Source organism: Aulonocara sp. 'chitande type north' Nkhata Bay, linkage group LG8 (genome assembly GCF_057382095.1).
Source record: "Aulonocara sp. 'chitande type north' Nkhata Bay isolate Kocher_YH1m ecotype deep benthic linkage group LG8, A_spYH_male_GT1.1, whole genome shotgun sequence".
Taxonomy (NCBI): domain Eukaryota; kingdom Metazoa; phylum Chordata; class Actinopteri; order Cichliformes; family Cichlidae; genus Aulonocara; species Aulonocara sp. 'chitande type north' Nkhata Bay.
This window is the reverse complement of record NC_141351.1, coordinates 6,239,359-6,254,902: the sequence shown is the minus strand read 5'-3', so window position 1 is coordinate 6,254,902 and position 15,544 is coordinate 6,239,359. Positions and strand designations below refer to the sequence as shown.

General features: G+C 41.0%; 1 protein-coding gene across 2 annotated transcripts in view; it reads right to left on the bottom strand.

Annotated features, from left to right (window-relative positions):
• The window catches only part of snx29 (sorting nexin 29), a 143,847-nt gene that overhangs the window by 60,482 nt on the left and 67,821 nt on the right, over positions 1-15,544 (bottom strand). For both annotated transcript variants that reach the window (XM_086302996.1, XM_086302997.1), the window contains exon 15: positions 4,078-4,184. In XM_086302996.1, coding sequence (XP_086159122.1) covers positions 4,078-4,184 — 107 coding nt within the window. The remainder of the gene's footprint in view (positions 1-4,077; positions 4,185-15,544) is intronic.

The following is a 15,544-nucleotide window of genomic DNA, read 5'->3' as shown; positions in this document are numbered from 1 at the left end:
TAGCCCTGCCAGTGTAGCAGAAATGATGACGGACGATGGCTGCAGCAGCCGTTCTTCTCTGCGTGAGTAGCTTAATGTTGTCCCTGTGTAATTTACATTGAGTAGGCTAACCACGTTATTACATTAATGCACGTAAGGTGAACTAGCAAACATCACCATAGCTACATGCAGCTGTCTTCTTGTTTGATGGCAGATGCTCCCTTCACCCTGGCCAAAAAGGCTAAAACGACCAAAGAAAAAGTGGAAAACAGCTAAACATGAGAGGTTTTTGGACAAAGTTTGTGTTGTTTCCATTGATTAAGCACTGCTTCCAGCCAAGAGTGATGCCATAAATCCCCTATAGCTGCAGAAAAGGCTAACATTGTTACCTTTTTACAAAAAAAACAGCTAAACATAAGAGGTTTTTGGACAAAGTGTGTGTTCTCCATTCTTTAAGCACCGGTTCGGGCACCAGTTCGAGCACCGTTTAAGCACCGGCACCGTTTCAAAAGTACCGGTTTGGTACTGGTATCGGATAAAACCTAAACGATACCCTTCCCTAGTCGTCACATGAAGCCCAGACAGGATGCTCGTGTCCTGTGACAATTCCAATAATCACTCTGCATGTTGCTGTCTTCATTGTGCACAGAAAAGGCAGAATGTTGGCGCAAGATTGGACCGGCTCTGCCATCTTACTCCACCTAGCTTAACCCAAACCAGCAATCACAGCACTCCAGTGATTGCTGGACTTTTCTTGTTGGCAATATGTTGAATAAGAATAACTTAACTATTATGTCATGGCTCAAGTTTCTTATTTAAATAAAAATTTATAAAAAAAATTGTGCCATTTTTCTTCTTTTCAAAGACACTGAACTGGGACCAGTTCAGCCCACACATCACAACTCTGCTATTTCCGTTCATGAAAACACACACACACACACACACACACACACACACACACACACACACACACACACACAGAGTTTTCCATTAAAAGCCATTTTTCTGCTTTGCCCCTCTCTATTTCACACTAATATCCCACTGCACTGAATATTATGGTAAGTCCTATTAAGGGAGACAGCTGACAGCACTGGTGATGAACAATAATAAGAACATTCTGTATCTCCTGTTAGCTGCAAGTCTTTCTTGTTCCATTTTCCTCTGTGGTTTGCTGTTATCTAAAGAGCAAGCACTAGCCTCACCAGAGCAGTCACACTCACATTTTACAAGATCCCTACTCTGCAACTTATTACCAAACAGGGACGAGGAAAATACCTGCATCCTGCACGACAGGATAATTTATACCAAGTTGGATGAAGGACAGAGTCTGCAGGGTGATTGTGCTCCACACTGTCCTCCGGTCTTGCTGTAAAGGCCCAAATGACACTGACAGCTCGGTAAACGAACAAATAAATAAGTAAACATCATTAAAAATGCACCATACATGCATGTGCATAAATAAGTGAGGACACAGTTTGGGGAAACACAGACTGAATTATTTCTTATTAAAAAAATATAAAACCTCAGATGAATTATTCATGCAGACACCCTCACACGTGTCACTACCCATTAGAATACACTCTTACTGGGAGTGTTGTCATACTGGTCAATCTAACAGTAAACTGGACACAGCTCTCATCATTACTCAGACAGCAGGCAGAGTTATGCCTTATGTCCTATTATTATAGAGCTTCCTGAGATCCTCAATTGATGTTTTTGTAAAGAACCTGCTCGGGGAAAAGCTCTGTTGGCACTGTTATGGGTTTTAAATCAATGCAAATGCAGAAAGTCCAATTTCTCTACTTTATTTAGTTGGAGTAGCCTGGGGACATTTTTCCCCAAAACTAAAAGCTCTGAATGCAGGTATTAACGCAAATCATGACCTCATTTACTTTGATAATATATACAGTAAGTGAACACTTTGTATTGTGAAGTAGAAGCTGTGACTTCCCCCGTTCGTTTAAAGCAAACAGAAGCTTTCTGAAACTCGGGCACCGGCAGATGATCCTGAGAGTGAAATGCAGACGGGAACGTCGTGTTTATCCTTCCGAGTAAAATAAACAAAATAAAACTCAGAGTGAAAAATCAACTTCTTTGAATTGAGGCGCAACAAGGTTTATGTGGTTGGAATTTCAAAAGCTTCATTTCAAAGACAGACACAGCCACAGTCACAGCACATTACAGTTTCTGTACTACAGCGTGGCAGTCACGGTCATTTTTTTGAAGATGGGTGGAACTGGTTACCTAATCCTACAAATACAAGACTGAACAAACAGCGTAGCCCAAGGCATGTGTGTGGGAAAACCCTAAAACCTTCCCCACTTTATCAACTACTTTGGTCTAAACAGGACCATCATCATTTACTAAATTCAATAATATACTGTAGGGAAGTCAGAAGTGATGTGAAGTTTATGTAGAAGCACATTTAAGTGCAAACTGTTCGACAAACAAAAGAATATGAAATAAGATAACAACAAAACTGATCAACCTCAGTCTGTATGTCTGGGTGGTGGCGGTTAGTAATACTGGGTTACCACCTGTAGAAGTTCTTTGATGACCCTGCAGTGGTTGGCTGCACTAAGGGTGGGCAGGAGTTCAAATACAGAAAGCTGGTCACTGCAATGAATGGCAGAATGGACTGGAGGACCAACAGCAATGCTCCGCACAAGAAGGGGATGAGTAAACTCTACTTTCTAAGGAAGCTCAGATCCTTTAATGTGTGCAGCAAGATGCTGGAGATCTTCTACTAGTCTGTGGTTGTAACTCCCATCTACTTTGCTGCTTTCTGCTGGGGGGAGCAGCATCAGTGCCAGAGATGCCATCGTTTAAGTCACTGAGGGCCAGCACGTAACTGAAGATTTAGTGTACATATTATTTATTACTACTCTTTTGAAAATTCTCAAAAGTCTTATTTTTATTTTACTTCTCTATATGTAAATTTTTGGACTCTCTCACAGTATAACGCCCTCATTATGTGCTTTAACAAGAAAGAAAGAACCCACCTTCTGACAAAAATGGGGTGAAACATAAATCCAACAGCAGTAAACAGAAATCAGTATTCAGTCTGCTTTAAAAGCCAAATAATGCTCATACGAGTTTCAGAAATGACTAATTTTGGAAAGCTCCTGATGTGAAGGTGCAGTTTGGTCCACTGCAAAGGCCTGATCTCCTTTATGTTTTAATCAGGACCTTGGGACAGCTAGGAGCATCTGCTCAGCAGACCTCATTGATCTAGTTGGAGTGAGCAAAGTTAAAAGATCAGAGACGTAAACAAGTGCCAACCCATGTAATGGCTTAAAAACAAACAAGAAAATCTTCAAATCAATTCTAAAACTCAGCAGGAGGCAGATCTAAGGAAGCCAACACGAGTGATATCTGGTCTTGCTCGCATGAGCCAGTTTAACAGCTGAGCAGCTGCAGTCGGCCAAGCAGTGACAGACTGAATAAAGACGCAACAGTCGAGACAAACTGAGGCCATGGATGCCCTCTGAAGCAGAGCAAAGAAGCTCGTTTTAACAACAGCATGGATCCGTTTATCAAACGCAAAAAGTGCCGTGCAGACCACTCCCAGGTTCCTCACACAGAGTTTTATAGATCCTTAAAGGCCTGAAGCAGTAGAAAAAAATGAACATGTGAAACTAGTGGTCGAGCAAAAGCTTAGCAGAAAACGTTAACTGAGGTCACAAATCGAGTGATTATTTTCTCATAGACCTCAATAAATCTGACTACTTTTCACAACCACAGGAGTCGCCCCTTGCTAACGATGAGATAAACACAAATTGAAATGGCAGTTTAGCTACAATTAATCTTATCCGTATTTATTAATGTGGTAGAAAACACAGGGAACCGCTCTGGAACTAAACCCAGAGATACAATTTGTTATTTTATCTCTCCTGTTAGCACAATAATTGTCTTGAAGTGTGAAAATTGAGAGCAATGCAATGTCTCAAACATGAGGAACTAACATTTACAGTATGTCGCTCATGTGATGAACTGGAGGGAACCTGGAAACTTCCTGGATTTTATTATAAACAAGCTTTAAAAACATTTGACGCTGATCCTTCTCTCTGTAGCAGTATGAATGAGGACAACACTCACCTCGATGAGTTTGCGTTCATAGCTAGCAGCCAGCTCCTCAATGTCGCCCATGAACTTATTCTGTGGAATTGGAGTCTGCTCTTCGCTTGACCGCAACACGGACAGGGCTGCAGCAGACAGAGAAAGAGAGAGAAGGAGCATTGACAAAGATGAAAAGATACTGAGACATGTCCAAAGGACACGCTGTGGTGAAAAACTCATATTACAGAGTCATCTTCTGTGGTGAGCTTTGACACTGGCAGCTGTTCCATGTCTTGTTTTGAACAACGCAACCATGCAAACACAATGAATCTCAATTTGGAATGCGATATGAGTATAACAATATAGTCTGCTTGAAAGACAACAACACGTCCACAGAGTATGCACTCTCTTAGAGTATGCATATATACTTCCTTTCATGTGCACTTAAAACCACATTTTTCTTTCTCAGAAATCTTCTTACTGTTCTGTCAAAATGATAAACTCCCCTTCTCTCACCATTGCCTGTTCTACTCCAACTTCCTCTTCAGATAGAGTTTATTGTTTCTTTGCACTACTGTAGCTTGCTAACTTGCTAAAGTCATCCCAGCAGAGCCTGAAGCGGCGCTTCTGAGCCTATTAACGTCAACTAATCCAGTTCCCTCAGCAAAGAACGGCAGAACACGCTAAAGTCAGAGCACTGAATCTTTTTCCTTCTTTTTTCCAGAAGGTGGGTGTAAGATGGATTGTTTTTTCACCTCAGCAAAAGCAAATGAACAGTGTTATTTCACTGCCACCACACATAACAAACACAGAGACTAATAGACTGAGGCTAGAAGGAGGGAGAGACAGGGAGAGAGACATGAGCCAAGACAAATAAAAGAGGTTGAAAATAAATTACACAGGAACATATTCAGCATGTCCAAAGGCCCGACAGAGCTCAAATAAACTCGTGGCAATGGCTCTTTAGGGGGAGGTTTTAGAAAATCTACAGCTAGACTGTAATTATAGAGAGAACCTCCAGCAAGTGTCTGAATGTCTAGACAGAGTGAGACAGGTATTGATGAAGGAGCTTCCTGTGGTTCCAAACAAAGGTACCGTAGGGAGAACAGCTGCTGAGAATCACAGGCAGGTACAAGTTCACAAATAAGAGGAGTAAAGTTATCCAAGTGGACTGCTGGTACGCACACATAGCTGTTCACATACTGTAAACATGTGCATGTTATTCTCTGGAGCAATAGTTCTCCAGGTTTTTTAAAGGTATTTCTTTGTTTTCCTTTGGACATTGGCTGCTTTTTTCATTGATTTCCAGTCCAGTCCTTGTACCTGACCATTTTTACAGAAATGCCTTTCACAAAATAAGCTTGTAGCTAAAAAAGCTTAAACACTAGAGCCTATGAACCCAAAAAAGTACCATCAGCTGAGTGACAATGATCCCAAACACACTTGCAATGCAATAAAAGCAAATAAAAACCTGGATAGAAAAACACACAATGGAACGCTATCCTTCATGGATCAGCATGAATTATTTTCTCGCTGAAACTGAACTGACCTGTCTTCCCCATGTGATGTTTGTGTAATGTATGTATGGTATGTATGGCAGCCTTAACCCAATTTTGGGATGAATAAAGTATCATCAATCAATCAAAAACTGTTCACTTGTATACCATGTTTCTATGTATGTTGCCAAAAGTTTCAATAAATCACTGCAGCTCTCTGCCAAGTGCAGTGATTACTTTGCCCAGCAATGTCTGGCAGAAATCACCATTTGTAATAATGTACCACTTTAACAAACAAGTCATCTGCAAAAAAGAAATCAAGGAATTGTGAGGTGGCCTTTAACGAGGAGAAACAGGAATAAGGATGGGAAAATATCTTCTCCATATTTTCATTAAACGTTTCCAACAGCAGTTTACACCCAAAATTAGTACATACAAGTGAACATATACAACAAACAAACAATTATGTGCAAGTAAATATCAGCAAAAAATACAGTCAGGAAACCCTGAGCTGGGACCATTCTCATTGTAGAGTCACCGCATAAAAACCAGTGAACAACTTTTATAACAAAAAGCAACCTGTGACATTTTTAATGAGGTTTGTGAGTCCACTTAAAGAGTCACTCAGAGCTTCAAACCGGTGGTGTCTAGCCTCCTGCTGCTGTCTCGTAACAGCTCCAGTTTTAGATAAAACATTCATGGCTGCAGAGCTGCACATTTTAAATTATCAAGGTAAATTTTATAAAAGGCCAAAGTGTTTAATTAACTTATTTTCTGAGTAACATTTAAAAAGCCTAAAGGGATTCAAAGGAAAGCATAAGCACCCCACGGACTTGACAAAATCTTCATATTTCTCTTATATAAAGATGTATGTACGCATGCAACAACAGAAACACCTCAGGAGGCTGACAGAAGCACATCATCACAGCTCCAACAAAGCGGCAGCGGCAAAGCAATCCCCCAGCTTATCTCTGGCCCGCCAACAGCACTGTACTGTATACAACAGTCAGCAGCCTAATAGCCTAGAAAGCTACAGTACACCGATATACACGGAGATGGAGAGAATGAAAATGTATAAATACTATAAAAAATACTGAAAGACATATTTCCCCAGAGAGGAATCCAAGATGTGCGCGCACACACACACACACACACACACACACACACACACACACACACACACAAAATCAAGCATAAAGAGGCAAACACACACACACAGAAAAATGCACATACATAGAGGACTGCTGACGGTGGAGCTTGCCATACCAATTTAACTCAGCTCTGAAGGGGTTTTTCCCCTTAAGTTGGATTTCTGTTACCTGTCACACTGATACGCTCTTAATAATGAAAATACAAGGAGTGTGTGGGCAGACGACAGAGGAGAGATAGTGAGAGGGGATTAGGAGGGAGGGCACACACAGATGTTCCTGACTCTAGGAAATTGAGCAGACAGCTGGTTTGGAATAACAAAACTAACTGAGCAACCGACCAAGCAGCTGTGTGTGTGTGTGTGTGTGTGTGTGTGTGTGTGTGCGTGCGTGCGTGCGTGCGTGCGTGCGTGCGTGCGTCCTGAAGAAAACCTCCAAAATATTGAGCTCTATGTAAGCAGATGCTTCAGCAGAACGAGCATTAGACATCGTCATAAGACTGTTTACTGGTGTTTGTGAGTGCCCTGTCCCACTCCCAGGAGTGTGAGTCTCCAGAGACATCTCTGAAATGATCACAGCGTGTGAGATAATTAGTCACTTAAGTGACGAGGTCCACTGAGACACACACATTGGGGAAAGACGGTGGAGTAAAGTTTTGGGTTTGGTTGTTAGGAGTGTTTTTGTGTTTTCAGTTACAAAGCAAGTTCATGTTTATAGGGAAGTCCATGTCATTTAGTCCATTGAGTTACTTTGCCTAAAATAAATGATTTAGTAATAAATGCATGAGAGGCTAAAATAATTCTGACCTTGCAGTACAAGGTAATGTGGAACATATATAATCTTTACTCTGACCCTGCACATATGATTGTCCTTACAGACAGACTTCCCGGTTAGTTGTGTCTTATGTTCACAGGACACAGATGGATGCGTGTATTTTCATAAAGCTTCCAATTAAGGTTCCAATTCAAGCAAAACAAAAGTACTCATTGCTGAATGACTCAATAACATCATGCCAAGTATTCTATTAGATGTGCAGTTTTGTATTTGTAAGTTCTTTTTGCTAATTCTTCAATCCTTGATAAGTAGGGCTAACACAAGTTAACCCCCTTTGTTAACTTTCCCTATCACGCACAAGGCCACGTCCACACTAATACGTTTCGTTTGAAAACGCATCTTTTTCTCTCCGTTTTGGCTTTACGTCCACACTGAGACGACGTTTTCGGTCAAGGAAAACAGAGTGTTTTGAAAATGCTCTCCAAAGCATATACATTTGAAAACGCCGTTTTCGCGTCGCAGTGTGGCCAGCGAACCAAGCCTTTTCGAAAACGATGACACATTTAAGTCATGTGATGCAGTCATGTGACCAATTAACCTAAGATAGAGGGCATTATACAGCAGTTGTTTTGCTTGCTCTCAATTTTGACAGCCCTATTAAAGATTAATATCAGTCTGTACATGCTCCACATAGCTTTTCTTCTAATTCTTTAATTCTCACTCGCTTTTGCAACTTTGTACTTTAGTGTTAGTCGCAGCAACAACTCCACCTCATTGTGAGTCCGTTTAAAAAACTCGGTGCTTTTCTTCAACATTTTGCCGCCACGTTTCAAAGAGTTAGTAAATAAACGGCAGACAGAAATGAGGCAGGTCGAATCGTCTTGCGCTTCATGCATGCGCAGTACAGGAACATAAGCATTTTTGGTCGTTTCAGCGTGTACGTACAACTCTGTGAAAACGACTGAAAACGATAGTGTGGACGAGGAGCGTTTTCAGAAGAAAACGCCGTTTTCAAAATATCCTGGCTAGTGTGGACGTAGCCTGAGAGCAAGAGCCACACAGCTGTATGAAGCAAATGAAACTATATACAATCTCCCAGTGAAACACAGACGAGCAGAAATATTTCCTCTCTCCTTCAGCCTGATGTCGCCACAAGCTCAAACTATGCATAAGAAGAGTTGCCAGATAAACTCCATCTGGCCTTGAAGCACTTCAAAAGCAGGTTCATATGTACTGCGTATGAAATACAGAAAGCTCCCATAAAGAATGACCTAAACCTTCTGTGAAATCAAGGAAATCCTGAAATATCCTTTCTAAAGTGGGAGCTTTGACTGGTGATAATAACATCAGTGCCAGCAGTCGAGAAAGCGGGGCAGAGCCTGACACACTTGACTGATGCTGCTCCGTCCATTAGCAGTAAGGAGACGTGGCTCTGCATCCACGACCCTGAGCACGCAGCAGACTGAAGAACAAACAAATGTCCATCCTGCTACAGATGAGCTGCTGAATAAAACATGCGAAGTGCTCCCACTACAACAGGACTTATGTGCAATCAAGTGAAGCGCTCCTTGTAATGCCGTAACGGCACAAACCTGCGGCACTCACACCACTGTGAAATTGGGGCTCTTCTGAATCTTCCATTTCTTATCTCTGTATGAAATCGCTCCATCCCTCCCAGCTCCCGTTTCCCATCCTTTGTTCTTACTGTTTTTGTGCCATTAACTTTCTTTCATCTCTTTGCACTTAAAAAAAATATGCGCGTCCTTGTTTTGCTTGAGTCTTCTCCTCTATTAAGAATTGATTTGGTTTCTCTTTTTCTCGTCTTTGCCGCGTCCTTCTTCCCAACTTTCTGCTCTTTCGTGCTGCCTTCATTCATCTCCTCTCACCTGCTTCTTCTTTTAAATCTTACTCATCATTCTTCCTTCACCTTAATGTCTGGCATCCTCTTTTGTGCAGGTAACTTTTAATCATGCATATGCACGAAAACTATAATTTAAAATGCACACACACACACACACTTGGACATCAACAGAAACATAAGAAAGAAAGATCAAAAGATGAGCTGATAAAAAGGGGGGAAAAAAAAACATGTTTTTTTTTCTCTACTAATGACAACATGCCTTTCTCCAACTCACACAAACACACACAGCTGAGTTAATCACACAGCCAGGCCATGTATTGTGGATGGGCTGGCTGGGGAGCAGGCAGGCGGCTGACTGCGTTAATTAATGAGTGCTAATCAAAAGCAATCTTCTTTCATTTTCTAATCGTTCATACTTCATTTCTCCCGTTCTCCTCCTTCCTTTGTGTATCAGCACTAAGAAAGAAAAGACAGAGGGGAAAGATCAGAGCCGCCTTGCTCCCGTTACACGGGACAAATAGCACAAGATTTTCATTCACCCAAACGAGAGGCAGAAGGTGTGGAAATCACTATTCTCCTCGCTCTGATGGGTCCAATCAGGGGAGCTCTGTGCCAGCCTGGCTCAGTCAGGGGTTCGCTGATCATGAGTGGAGAACCGACGACATCCTGATCCCACATGCGCCCCACAAGAGCACACGCTAGCTTTCTCTCTCTTACTTGTCTTTAGCCTTCCTGAGTTGTCTGAAGTGGCATAAAAGGAGCCGCTCCAATTATAATGAGCAGAAAGAAAGCGAAGGAGGAAAGGGTTTTTGTTTTCTTTAGTATGAGCTTTGTAAAGGACTTCACTTCAACAAAGACAAATGAGAAACGTGAACAAACGACTAAATGTTGTGCGCTTAAACTGACAATCAGATTATCCTCTGAGTAAGCTATCAAACACAAAGGTTCAGGATTTTAATTTAAACGTTAAACAGCAACAACGTGCGCCATTCTCCTGGTTTAACCCAGAAAAAGTTGTTCATAAAAACACTGAAATCTGCAGCACAACTTTGAAAATATCTGTCTGCTTGCATTTATTCCTTTGCTTTCAATGGTAGTATTTGAGTTTGTTTTTTTTCCCCTCCAGGAAGAGTCCAGAATTGCTCCAATCATAGCAAACCACCATCTATCACACCAAACTGCACTTTCCAGCCTTGCACGACACAAAAGGAGAGAAACAGTTCAAAGTCCTTTTCTTTTACCCTTGCGATATCTTTTGATTCGCAAACAACACGTCAACTTCTCTCACAGCCGTTTTAACAGAAATCTAAAATCATTCTTCTTCCTAAAATGGAACAGAGAAAGTTACTTGTTGTCCGCAAGCCGACCTGACCTCCAAACAATGCCTTTTTTTCTTGGTCTAGTTTCAAACAATCAGCTGGACGTTGTCAGATAGAACTTTAAAGCGTAAAATCAGATGCGGTGAAACGGACAAAAACATTTACAGCGAGGAGAAGAAATGTCACATGCCTGGTGGTGTAATGGCAACAACAGTATGGTCGTGACTCATGCAGAACATTTGCAATGGTGACGGCATGCAGGGGAGTTTTTGGTCACGATATTGTGGGACAATCACACATTGAAACACCGGTTTGATACACCTTTGCATTTGGATATTTATTAAAGTTTTAAAAGGTAAAGGTTTCAATATTCTTATATTTAATAATATAATATCACCCTGATCACTTGCATTTACAGCTTTAGTGAGAAGCTGTTTTAAGTAAAAAGCTCACCAGTTCTGTTTTGTTTGTTTTTTTTAAAAAAGAAGAGAAAAGGAGCCGTTTGTTGGACAAAAGTGGCCAGAGGCATTAAGATGTGAGGCATCAACATCAAGAAATAAAGTGAAAAGTAAGTGAAAAGTAAGACGCAAACAGTAGACGTGACATTCGCCTTTTATTATCGTGTGGAGAATTCAGAAAGCTATATGTAACATTATTATTTTGAAAGTGACTTAGCTGGCTGAAATAGCTTGTAACACCTGTTAAAATAAGGTTTTAAAGGCTAACTAGATGCCGGGTGCTAAAATCGTCCTCTGACATGTGCATTTTTTAAGCGAATCAACATCAGCTTGTTAATGTTTTTAGTCCTGAACAGCAGCTAATGGAGCAGACTATTTTTTCCCAGTGGGCGTAGTTTTCAGAGAATGATACATGTGCTCTGTCATGGCGGCACATTTAGCAGCAAGAGCCTCGGGCAAAGGGTTGGTCGACACAAAATAATGACGGGGCTGGTAAATTGTAATGTCCCTCTGTGGCTGCGGGAAATGTAATGTGAGAACGAACATGTTTCAACATAAACATGGAGATGATATGAAATCGTGGATATCAACAGAATTGGTAGACAAGGAACTAACTTTTTGTTAGTCTTTCTGGTTTCCACTTGTACTCAGTGTTCTGACTACTATTAACCAATCACGGAGCAGGATTTAGTCTACTTATCTGCAACTAGCTAAAAATGCCAGTATGTTTTACTATCAATCTGATTTGGTATTTATGTTGAGTATTGAGGTTTAGCAGTCATGTGATCATTAAAAGCATTAAATCATTTTGTCCGTCATTTTGGAGTAAAGTGAATGAGGTTCCATAGACCTGGAGACCTGTCAGTGGGTGTTGTCCTTGATTTGTTAGGAAAAGCCTCCTTGCGACTGGTTTGGTCTTTATCAGATTTCTGCAGCTGCATGAAATTTGCATGGACAACAGCTATTTGTTTGCAAACAACTAAAAACTCTCAGCGATAGTGAAACTGTGAGAAATGCAATACAAATCCTACAAGACGGCTGCAACTTTCACTTGATCCGTTTCTGGATTGCGTCACATTTTTAGAAGTTTTACTACTTGGCTAATAGTTAGCGAGTGTTTGAAAGTCAGAGTCTTGTGTGCAAATCGCAGGTGAGTGCAGGAATCTAGGGACCAAAGCAATCACAGGCAGGTTTTTGGTGCAGCTTCCTGTTTGCAGCCAATTTCACCCAGCAACAACCAGGATTCTCCAGGAACCACTCAAAAACCAGTTGGGGAACACACATTTGTCACTAACGAACAGTGATTGTGTTGCACCCAACATGGCGGACAACTTTCAAGAGACTTCAAGTATGTGCACCTGAAATCGCACGAAAAACCTGTCTCCCCCCCTCAAGAAGATGAGGGGAGAAAAAAAAAAAAAACACTCAAATGCAGGCAAACATTTTTTTAATAGTAGTATTACTACAGTTTTGTGACAATAGCAAGAAATGTTAAATATTAAGAATCGTATGCAGTGAATATTGTGCAGGATTGTGTAGAATGAGAATAAGAACAGAGGTTTTTCAGTATGAGACTCCTCACAGTGCAGAAGATACAGAAGCCTGTGAATTTCTCCTCAGGAATCAGAAAACATGTTTTGTTTTATGTACTTTACAAATTGCCTTTTCTGAAATGACCCAATTTAGCTGCCAGGATCAATAAAGTTCATCTGACACTCTTAAAAGGACTCAGGCGATTAAATCTGATTATGTTAGCGCAGGTAATAATGAGAGTTTCAATCTGCAATCAAACTGTGCCATGTCTGCTACAACACTGATCAAATCAGCACTGATTGTTTGGACAAGCGCATAATCCGAGTAAGCCTGTCAGAGTGACCCGAACACGTTGCCACGCCGTATTCTCGTTTTTTGACGAGATTATTGCTTTTTCCAAGCGAGGCATTACATCTCTGAACGTGTGTTTTGAGCACGTATTTTCAGCACTGTCCTGATAAACAGCACATTTGTAAACAACCTGCTGCCTCAAATGTTCCCTTTATTCTGTGTTTTATTGTCAGCGCGGCATGTTCTTTGGTTGTAATTACTTGTATTACCGTCAAGTCTCCATTTGCTCTTCTCTTGTCTTTGGTTCTCTGCTTCTGAATGACCCAGTTTCACCGCTTAGATTATTAAAGTTTCATTTTATCATCTGCTCTAATCTGAGGTACTCCGCCTTTGTTTCAGCTCGACACCTCTCCGCATTACGTGAGCATCCACTGAGGTTTGTGAGCACGACGCTGTGCGAGCAGTGTGAGGTACAAATAATAAGATGGGACACCACTCGTGTAGGAGAGAGGAGAGGGATGATCAATATTTGGATAATGTGCAGCGGAAGGATTGAATAAATATTCATAAGAAGTGTGAAAGCATATAAATGGCTTAATCATAGAATCTCGTAGTCTGAATCAAAACAAAAATGGCATTGCAGTGTGCACATGTCACGGTGATGAAGTTATGAATGCATAAACCATCACAAGAAAATGTTTCACACACAAACACACAGAGAAGAGGCTTACAGGCAAAACACACACACAGAACCCACTGCTCCCTTCTCCATGAAAAATCTCATTTTACAAAATTAAACCTGAGTTAGAGACTTCCTCACCCGGTGCATATTTTGTACCTGAAAATCACCACAGGGAAAACTCGAGTTGAGTCAACATCCTGTCCACAGAACAAACAAATAAGCCAATTTCTTACGGTGGTCAAACTTTTACAACCCAGAAATGTGTTTTCCTCACTACTGATGGTTCGCTTGCCGTAAACTCAGACATGCAGAGGAGGGGGATCATCTTAATAACTATTTACTGCCCCAAAACAAACCAAGCTCCACAGCAACTAACTGAAACTTCCCTCCACATTCAAGTTCAACTTTAGTTATTCATAGGATCACTTGAGATAAAAAGACTCGGAAGGACAGAATCACTGCTGTGGGGGGCGGGTAATTGAATTTGGGCTTCTTAAGTCTGCACCTTCAGCACAGCATGCCAAGGTCTATTCTACAAATGGGTAGCTGTTAGTACAGCAGTTTCAAAAGAGTGACTATCCCTTCTTATCCTGGAACAGTTAAGCACAGGTTGCGTTTGAAATTCACATTATCTCGACGGAGCACAATCTGAGTGAATCTTTGATCTGACAGCGCGTCACTTGTTTTGTAGCCCATTCCTCCATCTCCTGTCAGTGTATGTTAACTGTATGTTACTGTACACTGAAGGCTGGAAGAAAAATCTGTGTGAACAGGTGACTGAGCCTGCTAATGCGTGTTTTCAGATGAGACAAGAAGAAAACCTAATTATTCCTATGATCAAAGCAATTATTAGGAGAAAGAAGGGGGGAAAAAAACTCTGACCCAAAAACGTCTCAGCTGGAAAGCATCACAGCTCAATCTGCCGCGGCCTATTAAAAGAGTTATTAAGCATTCGCGGAGCGCTTACAGACACTCATGCATGACAAAATTTGCACATTTACAGAACCAATTCCGTGCAAAAATGTGAGCCAGCTCGCGTAAAATAATACTGACACACACAGTTATCACCCTTTTACTTACAGACTGACAAACAAAGGGACCTGCCAAAGACCTGGAGAAGAAGGCTGAAACAAAATATTTTTATTGAAATGTTTAACACCAGTTTAATTGCCATTTAGCATCCTGAACATTTGGCTAAAAGCTCTGCTATAGTTGGGTTGTTTTCTGTGTAAACAGAGGAGCCAATTTCTTATCTGATGGCTTCCCAACCTCCATGAAACTGAGCAAAATAAAAAATGACAAGCTGCTGTAGAATAAGCAGTTTGAACACATGCACTGCAGCCCTGAAACTCTTCGGTTACCTGAATTTAAAAAACACAGACAGATTAAAAGAGAATTCAATCTGCCGGCTCCGTGGTGGAAGCTCTGCGTGATGCCTGAATTTGGAGATTTGCACAGGTGAGAATGTGAGAACAGCAAAGATGATGTTTATTTGGATTAGAGGTCGGTGTTCTAAGCTATCAGCCAACTTGGTTAGAAAGCTGCATGCATGAACTGTATGCGCGCATAATAGTGTCGCAAACTTGCTAAATAAGATGCAAATACAAAAAAAGTCTGTGCAGCACAGCTGAAGCACAGACTTTACAAATGTCCATTTGGTAGAAGTAGGAATATCATTTATTAGATTATTTCAGAAATGCTCCAAATAAACAATGTCACAGTTTAGTTGAACATAACATCAAATACGGAGACTGAATTATTTTGTTGTCATTGTAACATGTGTCTGTGGGGACCGAATGGCTTTTGGAACCAGCCATAAGTGACCACTAGAGGAGCTGCAGTTCTTTGATGCTGGATTCATAGATATTTCTCACTATATATGAATGTATGATTACTACCAAGATATCAGAGCATCTACTATTTATCTGTATATAAACATATCCA